At 43.1% G+C, this 20,157-nt stretch overlaps 2 protein-coding genes across 9 annotated transcripts in view; one reads left to right on the plus strand and one right to left on the minus strand.

Annotated features, from left to right (window-relative positions):
* GNAS (GNAS complex locus) overlaps positions 1 to 20,157 on the minus strand; it is a 150,725-nt gene that overhangs the window by 15,431 nt on the left and 115,137 nt on the right. The window lies entirely within an intron of this gene.
* LOC311445954 (uncharacterized protein) lies at positions 1,216 to 9,912 on the plus strand. Of its 4 annotated transcripts, XR_014698684.1 has the most exons (4): positions 1,216 to 3,016; positions 3,649 to 3,836; positions 5,706 to 6,001; positions 7,430 to 9,912. XR_014698684.1 is itself a non-coding variant. In XM_084538576.1 (3 exons), the coding sequence occupies exons 1-3, from the start codon at positions 2,937 to 2,939 to the stop codon at positions 5,792 to 5,794; spliced, it is 357 nt and encodes a 118-aa protein (XP_084394702.1). In that variant the 5' UTR covers positions 1,216 to 2,936; the 3' UTR covers positions 5,795 to 9,912. The 4 variants fall into 4 exon arrangements, 1 of the variants encoding a protein (XP_084394702.1); XR_014698682.1 differs by having other exon boundaries at positions 3,649 to 3,914; positions 5,706 to 9,912; XR_014698683.1 differs by lacking the exon at positions 5,706 to 6,001 and having other exon boundaries at positions 3,649 to 3,914.

The following is a 20,157-nucleotide window of genomic DNA, read 5'->3' on the forward strand; positions in this document are numbered from 1 at the left end:
CACAGAAGCTTTCTTTAGCTCCCCCACAACTTAGGTCATACACGTAACCCCAATTCTCTCCCAGTTTTTTAGCAAGCCTATTATGCCAAAATCATGTCTCAATTTTCTCATCGAGACGTATGCAAATTTCTGATTAGTTCTGGAGTTCTTCTGTCATACAGAAATAAATGCTCTGGTTTTGCTTTATTCCTCTTTGGGGGGAATTTACCGAACGAGCAATGCTGCTGCAAGGCTAACAACTGCTGTCTCCACTTAAAGGTATGCAACACATTAAAGCCTCCACCTCAACAAACAGCACAACTTCACCATTTGGGGAAAAACAGGGAGGGGAAATTGGGCTGCCTTTCCTTAAGCATTTCCTGACTGTCTTTTCAATAAACAGTAACTTGAAATTTTAGTCTTTGTGATTTGACGAAATGGTTGACAGGCAAGAAAAAAAATCTGCTCTATCAAGACGAGCTTTTGTTTTCAATCTACAGTACCACTGCAAAGGGCTCTTCAAACTGACAGCGTACCTGTGTTTGAAAAGCTCTATTCCCATTAGCTTTTTTTTTCTGTCAAGTCATAACCTGAATTTGTATACAAAATGTCTCTCTCTTATGACATACTAAGATCTCATCTTCTGCATGCTGCGCATCAAGATTCAAAAATTCAGTCCCAACTAAATACAACATTCGTTTGTAACTCAGCTCCTTCGACACTAGTACGGGAACTTTGTGAAGTTTCTCGCCTCTGAAAGCCTCGAGGTATTTTACAGACAGTAAATCATGCTCACGAGTCCTGCCTGCCTCCATTCACGCTGCATTTCCTGTCTCTGCCACCACATCCTGAAATACACACCTTATATTAACCTTGTTTTAAAGGTAGAGAAAAAATTTGAGGCACATGAGGAGTACGTTAATTGCCCAGAGTCCCTCGAGTCAGTGGAAATGGAATTTTCATTTCCTCTGAGTCATGTGTTTTTATCAAGATATTACTAAGAATTAACCACACTTGTATCTACCCCGATCACCTTTAAAGTAGTCTTCACAATTCATGTTTCTGTGTCTGAAAATAGTATTTGTTTGCTGATCTTCCTAAAGAGTAAACTGTGTAAATGCCCAGTAATTTTTATTATTTATTAATACCCTGTCAGGGACTACAAAACTGATCCCAAGCTCTCCAAGGGAGTTTTTAAACTGAAATTTAACACAATCTAACATTAATAGTGTTTATAAACAATAAGGCGTTTTTAATTTCTCCGAACAGATCGAGCTTTAGTTCTACTTCACTCCCTTTTTAGTGTTTGCCGTAATCCTTCATGCTATTCAGGAAAGGCTTTCTAAGAGCTAAATAGTTAACTATTTGATAAAGTCTTTCTTCAGCTGTTTTGTCCATGCAGAAGCCAGAGTCACAGGATTAGTACAAAGATACAATACTCTCTTTAAAAGGGTATTCAAGCCGAGAAATACGTGATGTATGTACCGTAACTTGAACACAGTTTTAAAAAAAAAATGTAATAATGCAGAGACGTTTTCCAAACCCTGAAAAGTCAGGTCTGCTACAGCGTCAAACCCATGGCTGCCCATGCAGACCAACGCACTGCCCGCAAGCCCAGGGCAGAGGCTTTATTTTCCTTTGCAAGCGCGCACAGCCACCTCGACTGCCCTCAGTTCTGTCCGTTCCTGCCACTCCTGGGAGCAAGCAGGGTATTAAGGGAGAAAAGTCCTATTTCTTAAACTGGTCGTAAAGATTTCTTCTACATTTCAGCTGATTTATTTTTGTAAGAGAAGCAGAAAAGCAGGCAGAGTTGCAGGAACAGCGTAAATAAAACAAGCAAACATTTGATCTGCTAGTATTTATGGTATCCTGCGAACATGGATGTTACATGAAACCAAACTTGTCATGTTTTTCCTCAAAACGCGGTTAAACTTAATATTGGGGCATTAATAGACTTTGTTTGTTTTTAAAGCTACACTGGTATTTGCTATGATTTGCAAAGCTGCAACGTTTGCTGTTTAGGTGCTGGTAGAAGACATGCCATGAACGCGTTCCTGGGTAATTTAAAACGTTCAGAAAGGCACAGCTCTTTTTTTCCCCTAAGCAAAACTAGATAAGGGGAGGAAAAAAAAATAATTTTGCAATTACTTTAACCACTTCCCAAAGAAAATGAAGAAATCACAGCCTTTGGAGACAGGCACATGCAGCCAGTACTGTAACAAACACGACTGGTGTAAGTGCGAGAGCACTGTTATCGCGTGTAAAAATATCTCCGATACATTGTTCTCGTAACGAAATTCTGCGTGGCAGCTCTCAGACATAAGGACACTGTTCGAAACCAGATTTATATTGCAAACGGACTGATTTGTAGCACAAAGCTCCAGCAGACACAAGCCCAAAGGCAACTCTTCAGAAAAGCTTCCCAAGAAGTTGCAAGTATTTTTTATTTCCAGCTTCAGGTCAACCGGTTATTGGGACTTCCTTACCGAAGTCGCCAGGCACACAGAAGGGGTTTAAGGACGAGGTGAAGCTCCGAATGGACTAGTGGAGAGCATTCACGTGGCCCCAGCCCAGCGCAGTGACTGAACCTGCCGCATTCCAGCCGCTTGGAGGCGGAGGGGCACCATGGCTCTCATTTTGAAGCAAATAATGAGAAAGCTGAAAAGTATGACTCCATATATTTGGAATCATCTTGTGGTAATCAAGGTTACAGTTCCTTATATGGTGTGGAGAACATGAGGCACACATAGAAAAAATAGAATATTAAAAGTAGGGGGGATAAAGGAGCGCAACTCTTGCAAAAACTCCGAAGCGCACCCAAGCGACCGAGCAGCAAAGCCCCGGAGCTTCGCGCTGCCACGAAATACAAACCTTGCCCTAAAAACAAGGCCGGTTACGCGCCCCGCTTCCCAAGCTGCCTCATTAAAGCAGTGTAGGGCTCCCGGAGGCCGCGAGGCATGAATGAGTTTCAGAGAAACCCCGGCGAACGCAAAGCCTGCCTTCCAAAAAGCGACCGAAAAGCGCAAATGGGGAAAAGGTAGGAGAAAAGGAAAATCTATTTAAAGCAATCGTAGTTGTCTCTCTTTTTTTTTTTTTTTTTCCCCTCTTTGCCTGTCTAAAGTTAGTCTGGCTTAGAGGATGCAACTAACTTTCCCAATCAGTTTTACATTACAGCACAAGTCCAGAAATAGCTCCCAGCCGCCTTGGCCTCTAGCACGGTTGCCATGACAATGGAACCACAGCTCTATAAATAGCTCATCAGCACCAAATCTTGTGAGACGCATCTGGAACGGGGCCAGCCCAGCCCCAGCTCGACAAATAAAAATAGGCACAGGCGGTTTTCAAAGGCTGGCAAGGTACAATGCGGCTCGGCCCGCGCCTGGGGATGGGCGGCAGGCAGGGGAGAGAGCCCCGGGGCTCCCCGGCATGAGGGACCAAGGGGTGGCGGGCCGGGACCAGGCCCCACGGCCCCTCACGGCGGGCCCAGCGCTCGGCCCTTCCCTCATTTCCAGTTCATTTCCAGTTCTCCTTCTTCTCCCCCAGCCTGCAGCAGAGCCGTACGGCTTCTGAGCCCCTCACAGTGCAGTGCAGTGCATGGGAGGCCGTTAAAATAAGGCAAAGCTGAAGAAAAGCGATCCTCACGAGTCCCCCCTCTGACTGTTTCTGTAGGATTTTGGCCTCAGCGTGGCTCGCTGCTCGTGTGAAGCCGGAGGGCTGTGTGCTGCAGCACAGCCGTCCCCCAGGCCGCAGGCACACGGCTCCGCTCCTCGCCTGGACACGGCACGGCCACAACCACGACCAGGAGGTTACAGAGCGAGGGATCCGCACCCCTACAGCCCCGGGCCTTGCCTTCAGAGGTCAGTGAGGAGCGGCACGAGCCGGCCCCAGCCCCACTCGGCAGAACTGCCTTTCGAACAAGCGCTTGCTTTCCCTCCGTGGGTGAGAAAATGCAGTATTTTTAGCACAGACTCTTGATCAACCCATTCAATTACATCCAAATTATCTGTGTGGGAACAGAATGTTATGTCAAAAATGTTATTCAGTGTATTTGTCAATATTACCCAACAGTAGGCATTTGTATAATCAGGAGACTCAATATTTTCTGCAGCGTATGAAAGCAACGGTTCAGGAATAAGACTGAAGTTGTACGGCTTGGCAATTTCAGAAACGGGAAATAGTAGTCAGTGTGATATAACACAGTGAGCACAACTCTCAAAATATAAAATCTTCGCTGCTCTATCAAAAGCCAATAGAGACTACAGATGGTAATCAAAATACTGCGACTATAATAAGCATTGAAGCCACAGTGAAATATCTTCCGTATGCCATAAAGGCACCAGTGCACGCATTCAACACAAACTGCACCATCAGCCCACAGGATTCCTTTAGGTCCCTACATGGATATTTTCATTTCTAAAAATTGTAGAGTAACTTCCATCCAGGCTTAAATCTGTATGTAAACTTCCCTTCCCTTCCCCCTTCCGTTCACCACATCCAGCTTGCTCATTTGCCAGCCGAACAATGTATATTTCAGAAAACAGCAGTTTTCACAGAAATACTTCTGGAAAACGTACTTTATAACATGTAACGTAATGCAATTCAGGATTTATTGGGTTTTATAAAGATACTTCAAGCTAGTTTAAGAGCCTATAATCAGCTGCATGCTTGGATTGAAATGATATAAAAAAGAACGCTATGTATATATTTCTTCCTAAAGAAAGCAAATTCATAAATAATTATGAGATGGCTCTCTCTGAGTCACACAACGAACAAACCTCATGGTTTTGTAAGGGGGGAGAGAGTGAGGCAGAGGGCTGGCAAACAGAAAGCACCGCCCGGGGCCCGACCTGGCCACTTGGAGGAGCCGGGCAGCGCCTGCCCGCTCCTCTCCTCGCCTTGGGGCTGCTAACCCTTCCCACAGCGGGGCCAGGGGACATCTTGTCCCTACACTTCCACTAACCGAGGGCACGCTCTGCCCCACACCTCTGCTGGGCGCTTTTCACACAAACCCCCCTCCCTATCGCTATACAGCGATACACAGAACAAACACCAACTCTTGAGGCCTTTCTGGCTGCCCTCACTTGTACTTTTCAAACCTGTAGAAGAGGTATTTTCGCCCTCTCACGACTACCAACAGACTGGTTAAAAACAACTTACTCCCAAATGCCCCCAAGGTGCACCCCCGCGATACAAGCCTGTATATGCCCCATAGCTTCACAACAGCCCCTCACCCCGCCCCACATTACTTCACCGTGCCAGGAGGAAACTTAAACTGATCCAAGCCTCAGGTTGGGTCCAGAAATGAAAGGTAACGGTATGAATGAGATCACTGCACCAGGATTCGATCCCAGGGCAAGCCCGGGGCGGAAACACGGCTAGGGAGTGGGGAGGAACATGGTGCAATCCCTATTAGCTTCTGCTTTCTTTGAGGAAAAAAAAAAAGGGCTGCCAAAGAAATCAAAAAAACAAACAAGGGAAAAGAAGAAGCCATTAAACATTCACACAAAAAAATTTCTCAATTCACTTCCCTTTCTGCACCTTTTCTACAACTTTTCTTCACAAATTTTTGTGGTCCAGAGCAATGAGAGACCCAGACCTAACCAACAATCCTGTTTGTTGCAAAGCACGACAAATGGATTGCTTTAGGCATGGGGACATTAGCCCTTCTCTACAGTTTGAAACAAATTTGTTTGCCTGTCTCCATTTTCACCTATCCCTATTTACAGGTCGGTGTTCTAGAGAAAACAAGAACAGAATTAATCAGGAGGCAAAGTACCAGTTGCCTCTGAACAATTCATCTGTTACTGGAAACTGAACGAAAGGGAGATGGCAGGCTCAGCCTGGGGATCTCTGAAGGATATCAGGCCCTGCACCACCAGGGTACCAGCGACAGAGAACGTGGGAGCTGCAGCATTAAAACTTGAAACTAGTTTTAACCTTGTGCGACCCTACAAGACCTTCATCCTGCAGAACCAAACTCCTAGGCACTCCATCAACTTCCGTACCTTTTTCAGTTATTTCCGTAACGGCTCTGAACATTTGTAATTTTAAACATCACACAGGGAAGGAAAAGCCAAGGGTAATACCTAATTGTAAGAAAATAAATTCTATTGCCATGTGTTTTGTTTTTTTTTAAGCTATTGATAAAGTCATCAAGCTGGAATAATGAGAAATCCAGTATGGTTGACTACGAATGTCTCTCCCATTAAATTCCCCACCTTAAATATGCATAGTCTAAATATATTTTTGATGTGCCTGTTTTCTGGAAGGTAGAAAAAGGTCTTTAGCTACAACGGAGGTCAGTGATTTTCTGTTGTAATCTGTTTTTAATTGTAGACTAAGGTGACAGACCAAATCCAAACAGAGCAGAAGAAACCAACAGAACAATCACAGACTGCATTAGACCAATGCTCAGTGGGGGCTGAACATGGAGGGATATTTTAAATTTAATAATTTCTAAAAACCAAATTAAAAGAATCTTGTACAGTAAGGAAGAGACATTCTTGTACAGGTTTGAAAATAGTTTATGCTAACTCAAACTAAGGAAACTGTTTAGGCAAAATTATTTCGGCAAAAATCGATGTGAATAATTTTAAATGAAATTACGAAGTGGCTCTACAGAACACAACTTCGTTTGAAAGCCCCCCAGTACATTTGAGTACTTCACTTTCATATTTCTTTTCTAACGTGAACAACCACCCATGCAATTTTCAAATATCTATCCCCTACTGTAGGCTGCTGTAAGTAATTAAGACAGGTGAACCTAATGGGATATCCTTTCATTGTGTTTCAACAAAGCATTTACATGGAATCCTGTCCTTCTGGTCTTTAGCTCCCTCCAGTGCTATCAAATCAGTAGAATTGCGTTCTGTTGATAAAGACCATCACATATATAAAATTTTAAAATTGAATTTTTCTCACAAAATTAATGACATCAGGATTTCTAGAAAATATATTTTAAAAATACAGGATCATTTGGGGACAATTTTATCTTACACAAAATAGAGTGCTTCAATCTTTTGTGTTTTTCACATCGAACACTGAAAATTTAGACAAATGGGACAGGCGTTACTTTATGGTACAAGATGCAGGCACAAGCAATGCTCAGAAGACTGGCTGAAAAGCTGATCTGTAATGAAGCACTTACACTAGCTAGACCAGGCAATGGGAAAATAAGGTGGACTGAAAAAGGTCTGAAAGGGTAAAAAGCTGGTGGTGTCTGCAACGAGAGCATCATTTCACCGAAAAAACAGTACTTTCCTTCTACTGGGATGGTGTTGGTAGAAGCGTACTCTCGTTGACTGTGATGGAAAAGGATAGCCAGAAAGTTAACAAACAAACAAAAATATATATCAAAAAAACAAAGAGCTAGAGCTGAAATAGGTCTACGCTGAAGGCCACGGAATGCTTTACAAGCATTTTTAATTGGTATTTGCACCATGTCTTTCAGATGCTAGAAGAATTAATACACTAAAACCCCATTTGGTTTTGCCATTTGAAGAAATGGAGATATCTGCAGAAGCAGACAAATCAAATCAGACAGCCCCTGCATTCTTCTGCTCGTGTTGTTAGTATACTCTGAGCCCTAACTGCTGCAAATACAAAACCAGGCGCTTCCTCGGCTTCCAAACATCTAAAACCAGGCACCACCATTTTTAACAGAGATTTCAGAAAGGGAGGCAGGGGGAGATGATATGATCTTACTCGACAGAAAAGGAATTTTGCTCCCAGGATTGAGTTTCCGCAGGAACCAGGGAAGCAGTTATACTGCAGAGGATGAATATGGGCCCCAGATGAGCCCAGAACAATGGGAGGACAAACGAGCGCTGTTCTGAGGGCGGACTTCGCTGCCTTATTTAAATATACTTGTACAAAGGTCTTCAGAGAAACGCTTCGCTGCACTTAACGTGCAAGAATCCAGTCCAACACCGGAATTTTGCCTACTTAAGCACTACCACAACCAAGAGCTTTTTGCTCTGTATTTTAGGAAGTTTGGTTCTGCTGCAACAGTGCAGGAATGTTGACAGTTACCCTGCTCACGGGAAGCTCAAACCTTCCACCTCCACTGTGCCAGCGCCGCACGTGATGCTCGCTCCAGGCACTCCTGGCCGGGGCGGCGGGCAGCTCCTTTGCCGAGCTACCTGTCAGTACCTGCTCAGCACTTGCCAGTTGGAGCAATTCGCAGCAGCTCACATTTCAGTTTTCGCTTTTCTCAGGGCATGCTTTTTTTTTTTTTTTTTTCCTCTCTCTCGAACTTGGGAAAAACAACTCCAGGCCTCTGTAAAAGGAGGCAGACAAACTGGCATCAAGTATTACAGCATCTGTAAGAGAGCACCTCTCAGCATCGAATGAGTGGGAATATCAAGTTACTCTTCCTTCTTCCTGAAACATTCACTTGATCATGAAATTTAATACCAGATATACTTTAAAAAAATCATTTAAAAACAAACAGTTGATACAGAGCTACCACAGCAATTGTATACTGTTAATTTTGAGGACCATACTGTTAGTAATCTTCGGCTACTGTGAAAATCATTCCCTGCACATATCTTTTGCCACACAATAAAATGAATTCAAATTTAAGTGCTTGTCTCTCCCTGGTACACATTACATGCAGGCAGATAAAAGGAGCAAGAAACCAAGCTCGATGCCAAATTCAAAGGCAAACACTAAAGGTGAACACACTACTTCTGTGGGAAAGCCACTGGCAGGGAGTGACAGCACGTCTGCAGAGGTACAGCCCTCGCCTGTTCTTGTGTAACTTTTACACATCACACAACAAGAACTGTCAGTCATTTTATTTCATGATTCTGCTCTTTGCTTAAATATTCAGATTCCTTTTTCACTCTTCCTAAAAGGAAAAAACAAATACAGACCCTTCACTTATTTAAATGTTGTTTGTGATAACGTCAACACATGGCCAAAGACTACAGAATATTTCCCCAAATAGTATTTGCATATTTATCATTTTTAAGCTTCCAATTCAATGGATACCTCATAGAACATCCTGGCTTTAAAAAGGCTCACAAACAGCACTAATTTAGCATGATAAGCTATTTTAGAATAATTTACATAAAATATTGTGGCCCTTCCCCCTCTCTTCCCCACAGACCTGCTAACTTTACTCAATTTATCCTAAAGCAGAATTTTAATCATTATAAAAATATGAACTCCTATAAATCTCATTTCCCAAAACAGACTAGCTATAAAAAGGACTTTCAAAATGGTGCTAAAAGCTCTAATCATTAAAATGTCTGTAAAACAGAAAGTAGAATATACTTCTTTTTGCAAAAGCTATTTTAACATTTGCAAACGTTACTTTTAGCACCAACTTAGTTTCTAACCAGTGTGCTTTTAAGAACAAAGCAACAGAGAATGTAGAATCAGAGTGTGTGAAGGAAAGGTAAAATCCCTGACAAGGCACAACCATAGCCTGTTTCCTCTCTCAGCCAGCCAAGAGTGGTGTGTGCTGGTTTCGGCACCGAGAGGTTTCCTATTGTAGTCACTGACTCACGCCCGGGCAGTCAGGTGCTGCAGATGCTGGAGCAGAGACGGTGCCGGAGTCAGTGTGCAGAGCTGGGGCTGGCGGGGGCACGTGTACAAAACCGAGCTGCACAGGAAAAAGGAGGTGGAGGGAAATTTTTGAAGGACTTTTAAAATACCTTCTTCTGCAGCTAACTTGGGGCAATGTTACAATGAGGAAGTGGTAACACAGTTGTTTCAGTTAGTTTTTGTTGTGTTTTTTTTTTTTTTTTTTTTTTTTAAACCAGCATTATTGAATCTAGTCAGTATAGGTATAATAGAAACGTTGTAATTACCTGAACAATTACTAAACATATTTGTAGAATGTAACTATTTAAGCATTGCAACCTTAACAGCCACCAATAGACATTAAGGCTGAGAAGTACTACTGGTGGCAGTTCAGTGACACCTCAAGCCATGGCTGCAGTCTCAGCACCCTACCTGGCAGCTCCGCTGGGAGATTTTAGAGGCCAAGGACTGAGAAAAGAATGGGCTCCGAGTTTTATATGCTCCTCCTCTGAAATGGTTCTCTGCATGTCCAGGCAGTGCAGAACCAAAACCCACCTCTGTGGGTTTTGCTCTGTGTTACACCAAACAAACCTCTGCTAAATTACTGCCCATCTCCAGAAACCCCAATGTTAGCCCCTCTTTTCTCAGGCGATGGGGGGAATGGAGGGGAAAAAAAAGATTCTAGCCGTTATGGTCTTGAGGCAAGTAGAAAATGGTGCTGTGAGGTCTACCTACCTATGTAGGGAGTGTGAAACAAGCACATCTGAGAGGTGGAAAATGATTTCATCTCAGAGAGCATTAATTCTGAAACTGCGGTGCTGCTGCTGTATGTTGACATCATTAACTACTTTATTACGCTGGAAAGAAAGTCTCACAAAGCTGTGAATAACAACTCATTTTAGCACCACGAGTGGGTGGACTCCTCTCCCCAGCCCCTCAGCTCAGGCACAGACAGGCAGAAGGGAACCTGAGGGAAAGGGAAACCAAAGTGGAGAGCCCAGGGCACGCACACAGGTTCCACGGAGCTGCCAGAGCTCAAATCCCACAGCAGGATTAAAGCCCTACAATCCCAGCAGAGAACACACGCACATCTTGACAATCTCTTTGTCTGCAGAGGGCAGTGTCTCATGTTTGCATTTTAAATGGCTGAAAACTTAAACCTAAATTATTTATTAACAGATTAAAAATTTCCTCTTCTAAATGAAAGGAACATTTACACAGACTCACAGGAAGAACTGAACAAAAACGGATGCTAAAAACTATGGGCTCTGTTCCTGTAGTGGAGAAGACGAGAAGGGGACTAAGAAGGTATTCCTCTTCCTCAGATGTAGTGTTAATTCCCACATCAACATACATGAGGGGCTATGAACCCAGCTGGGGCTTTGGCCACCAGTATAAAGCTATGCACAATAATCAAGTCTATTATTCTGTATAAAGAATAAGGAAACCTCTCATAATGTCTTATTGCAAGGAAGCAATAAAGGACGTACAGCGCCCTTCAGCGTTGCAGCCTTGGTTCAAATATGTGCCTGAAGCATAGTGGTCACCTTACACTGCAGATTTGGTAATAAACATGCAATTCCAAAGTGTGCTAGGAAGCAGAGGCACGCAGCAGCAGTGCTGGAATGATCAGACCCAGCCAGGCTGTGCTGGCTCACCTATTGCTCTGATACCTGTAAGCAGACACTGTGTGATTTAAAGCACAGAAGACAATTCCAGGATTTCCATTTGTTCTGCACTACTATAATTAGAGCTTCCGGCTCCTGGTTTACACTAAGAACAGTGGCGAGGACTGCAAGGTGGAAGAGGCTCAGATCAGATGGGGCAGAATGGGAGAAAGGCTGGTGAGAAAGCTCAGTAGTTCTGGAGACAGGTAGGTGTGTTCTTCCATTACCTGCACTGCATCACCTGCTTCCACACGGGCATAATGTTTGTAGACTGTGTGTATGTGAAATACAGCTTTTATTGCGCTGCAGCATTTTAACTCCACTTCCTCTGCTCAGCAGCAAATTATTAGATTCACCACAAAAAAGGGGGGGCTAAGTGCGGCGGCAACTGATACATTACACAATAGCTAATACGCATCCATTAAATATAGCCATTTCCTCTCCTTTCTTCTAAAACTTTCAGCCTAAGAGGTTTTTGCAGTATCTTGATCATGCTAGCTGCCCTGTATCGATAGCTATAGCCAAAACTAGCGACAGGTGCAGAGCTTTCTACATGGCACTTTTCCCTTCCCCTGTGCCACCCATGTTTAGATCCCACAGCTTCAACTTGTAAAACTGCAGCTATCTTCTTCGTATAAATGCACAGGAAGTCCAAGGAACAGACTGCCAACGAGCAGATGAGAAAATTAAAAAAAGATCTGTGACACTAATCAATCATGCCAGGATTATACAGTGCATCTGAATTGATATTTTAAGGGAACAGAATTGGAGTACTTCTGCAGATGAGCATATCCTAAATTTTATTAAAAAAAAAAAACTACTTTGAATGAAGCAACTTCCATTGGAGAGACCTATGTCTTATTAACACATCTTAAGATTTTCTGTTTCTTTCTTTAAAGATAATAGAATGGGGGAAAAAAAAAAAAAAAGCTGATATAATTTACATTCGGGTCACTAACTTTCATGATTATAGCTCCAAACACCAAGCCTTTAAAAAGGAGAAAAACAACCACCCAAAACTCACAGTGCTCTGCAGCAGAACTTCCTCCTGTTACCTACGTTACCTTTTATCAGTGTAAGCCACATACATTTGGTGGAGCTGTAGTCAGAAAGTATCCCAAGGAAGTGAAAAACATCGTCAGCTAACAAATTTCTATGATCAATTTCCAGGAAGTAAGTATGCAGGGAGAACGTCATACATTTATACAGAAATATGTATGTCTCTCTCCTACAGTAAATATCCAATTCAGTTTTCTGTACATCCAGCATGTGTGTCATGGATCTTAGGTATAAACGTGAAACAAGTCAGAATTTAAAAGACATACTAGTAAAGCAAGGATATTACAACCTGATTTGCTCCATAATCCATATATGCATGAAAGTAGCATATGCTTGTATAGATTTGGGTAATTAGCGTTCTGTTTCAAAACCCACTGTGCTTTGTACACTATAAACATGGTAATTGTCACTTTATCTCCCAATCTACACTGTGATTTCAATTATAACACAACAAAGGGACTGCTCATGAGAACTGAATGGAGAGGGCAAATCGCACCCCTCGTAATAATAGTAACAACCCCATGTTCATTATTGTTTGTTTGTGTTTTTTTCAAAAGGTATTTGTTGATTTATTACAAACATCTCTTACAGTCTGATGAAAAAAGAAAATGTACTGGGTGCGGCACGAATCTTTCATTTGTAAGACTTGTCTTGAGGGAAATCAGTTTCATATTCTTTACAGGCACGTGACTTTATCAGAAAACCACAGTGCACAATTTTGGCATAATTAGCAGGACCTTCTTAAATACAGCCAAAAGAAAGCGCCGAGGGAAACAAACACATTTCACATCATTAGGAAAAGTCAGGACTGGAATGGAGGTACGGTGCCGGCCTCTGCACACAACAGCAGAAATCCTACCTATTTTTAGTTCACAATTCCAATAAGAAAACAGCTGGGAGTCTTAATGAAAATAACTTGGTGACAAATTTAATGGACTGAACACTAAAGTTACTATTTTTAAATAAAGTTCCTAATTATCTTTCGAAACAAGAAGCAATTAAGCAGCAGCGGAGCCACGACTTCACAAAAGTCTGGTAAGGCTTGGCTCCGATCAGGTTGAAACTGGGAAATGGCTCAGCCACTTCTGATCCTAAAAACTGGGTGAAGGCCAGGATTGGTTTTAGGACATTTTTTTTTATTATTATTATTATCATTATTTATTTATTTAAAATGAAAGCAATTCTGCTCTGGCCTGTCCGTGCCTGCTCTCCGGTCACCTTAGGAGGAGGCATGGTGCCTCGTAGCCTCCCAGTTAGCAACCTGCAGGCACCAGGAGAAGGTGGAGAGAAATACACAAACAGAGCTTGTGATGCCTGAAAAGAGCTTGTGGAAATGATCAATGCTCTTTGTTAACGAAATGTGCGGCCCTTAGAGGAGTTCTGCTCCGTGGAACAGAGGTGGACAGTGAGACGCTCCAGGGGCAGTGGCCAAGGGTCAAGGATCTCACCCTACAAAAGCCCTCAGAGAGAGCACAGAGGAATTCCTAACACGGAGCATATGGGTATTTGCAAAGTTACTGAGCTATCCACGATAAAGTGAGTTACAATCTGACATGCTCTTCTCCAAAACTCTCTCTAAATAGTTCTTTAAAGTGCGACGTTTTAATTACTTGTTCCCTTGATAGAGCACTGTGATAATGAGTGTATTGTACTTGTATCTCACAGAAGACAAAACTATTTCATGCTTCTTCCATACCACACACCTTAGTTTTAAAGCAAACTTTCCATTTAGCAGGATCTTAGAGTCCGAAATGCCCATTTGGGAAATACATCATCTGATCTGCTGAGATGGGAGGAGGGATCTCTAAGTTTGTCCTCACCGCTTCTACCAAACCATTTCACTGCACCAGGATTGTTGATGGTACTGGCATCAGTCCCATGAAGGACTGAACATCCTTCACTTGTCTGATTTCATTTAATATCTCACACTTGCCAAAATCATCCAAGGGTTATGAGCTCCTATACTGATGTTGAAAAAGGTAAAATCTGTTCTTCACGGAGCACGTGCTGATGGCAGGGCTAATGAATGGACCAAAATAAAACACCAACCAGCAGACTCAACAGAATAAGGCTCACTTTGCTGTTGAGACCCAACAATACCACAGAAAACCAGACATGCTCTTTATGAAGATACCCAAGAAAAAATAATCACCTTGCTAGACATGAGGCATCATGATGCCCAACTCTTCTGATCTGCCACTGCTTTTAGAACATCAGAAATAGGTAAAATTCAGCTGAGAAGCCACAGTAGCAAATGTGGCGGATGGGGTATTCCAGTCATGGCCTTCAGCACCTCTGCAAGTATTACCAGCATTAACACAAGCAGCAAATTAACACAATTTGCTTGCACATCACTTTTTTTTTTTTTGATTTATTTATAAAAATTACCTAAGTTTAAGCAGTTTTTTTTTTTTTTTTTTTTTTTCTGTTTTTTAATTGCAAAGCCCCAAATCTCTCCGTACTGATCGCGCAGCACTGCCAGGCCACGTGAGCAGGGCTGGATGCGGCCCCCAGGAGCCCTCCTTTGCTACACCCTCCTGCATGACCCAAGGCTCCTGCCCTCCCCCAGCTGCAACAGGCTTGCTAAAAATAGCTCTTTGCTAGCTTTTACTCAGGCTGCCGTTTACATAAGCCCTTTGGGGGCAGGGGAACCTTGCAGAGTATCCACGGAAGCCAGGAGCCTTCCCGGAGAGCTGGTGGGGCGGCAGCGCACCGCGCGTGGCCAGATACCGAAAGCCTCACCTGCGTGCTGCAACTTGGCCTTATCTGCAGATATCCTTCTTGGAGACTTAGTGTATCACAATACAAATATAGTTAACGCAATTACAGTTAAGCGTAACAATTGATTTTAACGTTTCAGATACAAAAATCAATGTATAATGTATTGCAGAGCAATCTGTTCAAAAGCACGGTTCCAAATCACAAAACCTATCAATGAGATCCTGCCTACAAAATGTTCTTAATCACACTTAAAATCAGTTAGCGTTTTGAGTTCCTTTAGGACTAAGTCATACGCTGTAAGAAATACTTCCTAAGATTAAAAAACCCTGATTTTATTTGCACTACAGGGAGTGCAACAGGCAGCATTACAATAAATAATGTTCTGTGATACATTACATCCAGCTTCAGTTTGCTAAACTTGTTCACCTAATATGAGATAATCTATTTTCTTATTTCCAGCCTGCCTCTCCTGCATTTAGGACTTTATGGCCATGTTCTCTGCATGCAAAGCACATGGTCTCAATAAACTTTGGAGCCTGCTGGTAAATTTCTACCAAATGCAATGCAGACATCTTTGTCAGGGGTCTCGCAAAGATAATAAATTCAGCAACACCTGTGAATGAGGCAAGCACCCAGACAAAAGAAATTTAAATTAAAATCCCCGGTGAAGGAATGGTTTCAGTATATTATCGAGCCCCGGAGTTCACAGCAGAGGAAAGGAAAGCAGAGAACGGGCAAGTCAGCAACAGGGCGTGCTCCTTCGCTGGGGCCACAGGGATGTATTTGCTGTATTTCAGCCCAGGGAATAATTGGGAATCGAACCTGGTGCTTTCACGTTGTACCAACGAACGTACTGGCCTCATTTCATCCTCGTAGCAGAAATTTTCTATTGTTGCCTCCTATCTTTCGGAACTGTTACTTTTAATTCCTTTTTTCCCCCCCCCCCCCCCAAAGCAAGTCTTTAACGAGGTCCTACAACATCAGTTTAGGTCTCAGCTTGATAAAAGTATTCTCCTAATTGTCATCTTCTAATCTTGAAGTGTTCCTTTTTCAGCAGCAGCACAGCAGGAGCGATAAGCGCTCCCACAAAAACACCCAGCCCACGCTCCCGAAGCCGTGGTGTTTGCTGGCGGCGCGCAGCACAAATGGCAGACGCCGAGGCCAGCAGCCACCCGCTCACAGCGGCAAGACAACTACGAAACCCTGACGGTGCCGGCACAGCTGCATCCCGACGGTGCCTCCTGTGCTGTCAGTGTGGGCCAGGAGCCTCTCAGCAAAGCCCCGTGGGCTGCGTGCTGCCCAGATAAGGCGGCGGTGGTGCACGGACCCCGCGCTCCTGCTCGTCCCCTCCCGCACTTACGCACAGCGTGCCCGGCGCCTGTGGATTTCCCCCCGCAGGATCCCCAGCGAAGGCGGCTCCAGCCCCTCTGGCAGCCTTCTCCTCGCTGCTTCTGCAGCAGATCGAGTTGCCTGAGCGAACCACAGCCCAAACCAAGCCGCAGTCGGGGCCTTTTCTGTCTGCACAAAGGCTGGTAGCAAAGGCGTGGGATAAAAGGGGTGACTGAAATTAGTCCTGAGGAACTAACAGTGTGATTTTAGCGCTCGCTTTGATGATTCTCAGGACACGACTGCTATGCCTTTTTGCCACCTCAGTAATCCAACCCCCCTGTACAATTCTCCAGTCTGATGCTAGCAGTTCAAGATGTTGCTTACTCTGTCTTTCAATATAGTAATTCAAATTTTACTAAAAACTGAGCACATTTTTACAATTCAAGGTTAAAACTTCAGGAGACAGACAAATGTAATGTGCCCCAAGTGCACGACCACCTTACAGAGTTGACATAACTGCAACTCCCCCTCTAATTACCACTGCTTAACCTCAGTAATTCATTCTAACCCTATACTGACCGCTACGTCTCTTCATAACACACAGGCAATTTGAGGATCACTGTGGATGCAATGCCCTACCAGGGAGCCACCATTTTACTGGATCAAATTTACTTCAGGTATGTGCCATTTTTGGAGAAACGAGATTGGAGAAGTTTCAACTGCAGCAAATAGAGAGATTTTAGGGTCAATTCAATACATACAAAACTTTGCCACACTTCCCTTGCCAGAACAAGGCTGTTCTCTGTCTAGTGAAAATAAAATTAAAAAACAAAAGCAGCAGAGCAACACCACACATGAGGTCCATGTACAGGGAAGCCAAGCCAAAGAAACCTGTGCCCTCATAAGACCTGAAGCTCTTCCCATTGCCTTTGTGCACGTGAGGAACCTGCAGCGAACCCACCTGGTGGTCGCTTACTGTCTGTCAGCTTGCCCCTAGCAGCTCAGTACAGTGTCCACTGAGATCACCTCAGTCCACGCACGCACAGCATGGCTTAAAGGGTGAGAGGCTTTTGGACAGGACACCACCAAATGCACGCGATCACCAGCATCTGAACCCAGCTGTTACTGAATTAACTCATGGGCTAAACTCCACTTACTTCAGGGCAGCTCCTGTAAGGATGGGTCTAGGCTACTGAATTTGTGATATATCTTTACTATTATGAAACAAAATGGAGCTGGTGCAGTAATGCTATGTTACAAGCCATGGTTAATGACCTTGCGTAACAATGCAACATACTGATTTCATGAATAAATTGTATCGTGTCGAGTCTATACTAACACAGATTAACCACTCTAAATGGGTTGCATATTTAGTCAGGACTTTGAATGCATAAATCAAGCTTTGTTTGACAAGAGTTCAAGAAGCGTTTGGACAACGCTCTCAGACATGATCTGATTTTTTGTATTTCTTTTGGGGGGGTGGTCCTTTGGGGTCCCAGCGGTTGGACTCGACAATCCTTGTGGGTCCCTTCCAACTCAGATATTCTGTGATTCTATGATATTGGTCATTTTAATTAAGTGCAAAAGGACTTTATGAAGCCTCAGAACGTAACAAATAATCACCAACATTACACGTCACCATCTGACCCCAACCCCCAAAAAGCCTATGAATTAATGACCATATGAAAAGGATTTCAAAGTCCACCTTGATTAAAAGTCAGAAACCTCACTTTACAAGAGGGGAACTTTTAAACTATTTTGCACAACTAACCCCAAATGAATTTAGCTTCAGGCATACACAGGTATACGAATCATACACTAACAAGGTGCTTGCTGTTACACAGTTAACTGTATTTCCCTAATTTTCATTTTATTACAAACTTATGCCTATCAACCAGAGAACAATACAATATTCACAAGATCTCTTCCAAAAGCCTTAGCGGACAATAGATTCATTTTTCCACATATTTCTATCATATTCTCTCACACACTATTAATGTCAAAACAAAAACTTTGAGGATGGGAGAAGGATGAGGAATGGGAAGCCTGTTGCCATCAAGATGCAGAAATCCTTACAAGTTCAGCTAACAGAAGGTTTTGGCTTCTATTCCATCTCCTTGTGTTTGCATTTTGACTCTCCCCTTCATCCACAAAAAAATACACTGCATTGGGTTTTGTATGCTTGCAGAGGCAGGGCCACAGGAACAAAACAGAAGCACGGACAGGTATCAGATAGACACTGCCTAAAAGGTTCAGATACTAATGAACCAAACCAACGAAAGCTATTACAAAAATCCGATGTTTGCTTTCAAAAAGCTCAAGATAATTTTACTTTCTTTGTTTGAACTTTGCTTTCTACTTAACATCATAGAGAAAGCCTACTGTTTTACTGACAATTTTTGTAAAATACAATGTTAAAAGCCATGCCAAAGTTTTAGAAATATGCTAGAGCAAATGCATGCCTAATCTGAGTAAATACTGTTACTAAAACACTGAAACAGCTGTTGCATGAGCAAATGCTCCATTTGCATGTGAAAGCAAATGCAGCACACAGTGGAAATGGAAGTTCATTTCTCAGAAATCAGGCATCTATGAAGACTTGCAGAATGGTTTATCCTCAACTCTTGCAGGCACGAGCAAGTGATACGCTTAAAACAGAAGGCAAAGCACCACAATCTGGCTGCCGGACTGGGTCAGGAAAGAGTTCTGGCCCAGCCTTCGCATGCCGGTCTCTGATCAGGCCTTCCCTGCCCTCAGCTGAAGGCTAATCCCTAAAATTTCCAACAAGACATGGAAAGGAAGTTGCATCTGCAGCAAAAAGCCAGAAAGGAACTGACAAGTTAACAGATGTGTGGAACAATGGACAAATAAATGTGGCAAATGAATGAACGTGACGGGTGCGGGGGGTAAAAGTGGTGGAGTGAAAGTGGAGACAGCAGTCAGATTCCCGAAGCAGAGTAATTCCCTTTCAAAATAATTCAGAACGATGTGGTGGTCTTCACACACACCTCAGATGCCTGTTGTTTATCTTATTAAACTGGACGTGAGGAAAAATTTTCTTTATTGTGAGGGTGGTCAACCACTGAACCAGGCTCCACAGTGGTTGATGCCCCATGTCCGTCAGTGTGCAAGGCATTTGGACAATGCCCCTGGTTAACTTTTGGTTATCCCTGAACAAATCAGGCAGCTGGACTAGATTGTCTTTGAAGGTCCTTTCCAACTGAACTGTTCTCTTCTATTCCACTCACATTTTGGACTTGTAAAAAGGTCTTTCTGCCATTACAGCTCATTAACTTTAACATTTTCATTTGAGTGCTCCTAATTCTGAAAACTCAAGCAAGCTACTCCAGGACACCTTTTGTTTTATCTTGCTTCATACTGTGATGTAATTTATTTTAGAGACAGAGAAGTTTATCTGGGGTTGAGTGTAGGTTGAAATTATGAATTTATGATTAGCTGTGACAACAGTGGGAACATGTGTTGGATTCATAATCCATTTATTGGCTAAATTTAGGTAATCTGGTTTTCACAGCACTTGCCAGCAGGCACATCCCTGCTACCAACAGGCAGCAAGAAAGGGCAGACACTTGGAGTAGTTAGGAATAATTCAGGCTACTTATATATTTGGACTCATTTTGTTGGTCCTGACTTCAGTGAAGTCATGCAAGCACAGGAGTGACTGCGCTTCCTGTTGTCTACAGCAACCTCCGTGTGCACCTAATGACCCCATGGACTGGGGAGAAAATATAACCCGGGGTTTATTTACTTTTACCTAAAATTTAGCTTTGTTTAAAACATAAACCTCTGGTACTTCAGGATAAAGAAGAATAGAGACAAGGCCCTAATTCAATGATCTCTAAGTGCTCTGGAA

Source organism: Aythya ferina (genome assembly GCF_964211825.1).
Source record: "Aythya ferina genome assembly, chromosome: 16".
In the NCBI taxonomy this organism is placed as follows: Eukaryota; Metazoa; Chordata; class Aves; order Anseriformes; family Anatidae; genus Aythya; species Aythya ferina.

Excerpts from the sequence above, each read along its gene's own strand:
- LOC311445954 (XM_084538576.1), top strand. The coding sequence starts at position 2,937 with ATGAATGAGTTTCAGAGAAACCCCGGCGAACGCAAAGCCTGCCTTCCA. Across the intron at positions 3,017-3,648 it reads AAAGCGCAAATGGGGAAAAG|GATTTTGGCCTCAGCGTGGC; the intron begins GTAGGAGAAAAG and ends CTGTTTCTGTAG. Across the intron at positions 3,837-5,705 it reads CCCGGGCCTTGCCTTCAGAG|GTCGGTGTTCTAGAGAAAAC; the intron begins GTCAGTGAGGAG and ends CCCTATTTACAG.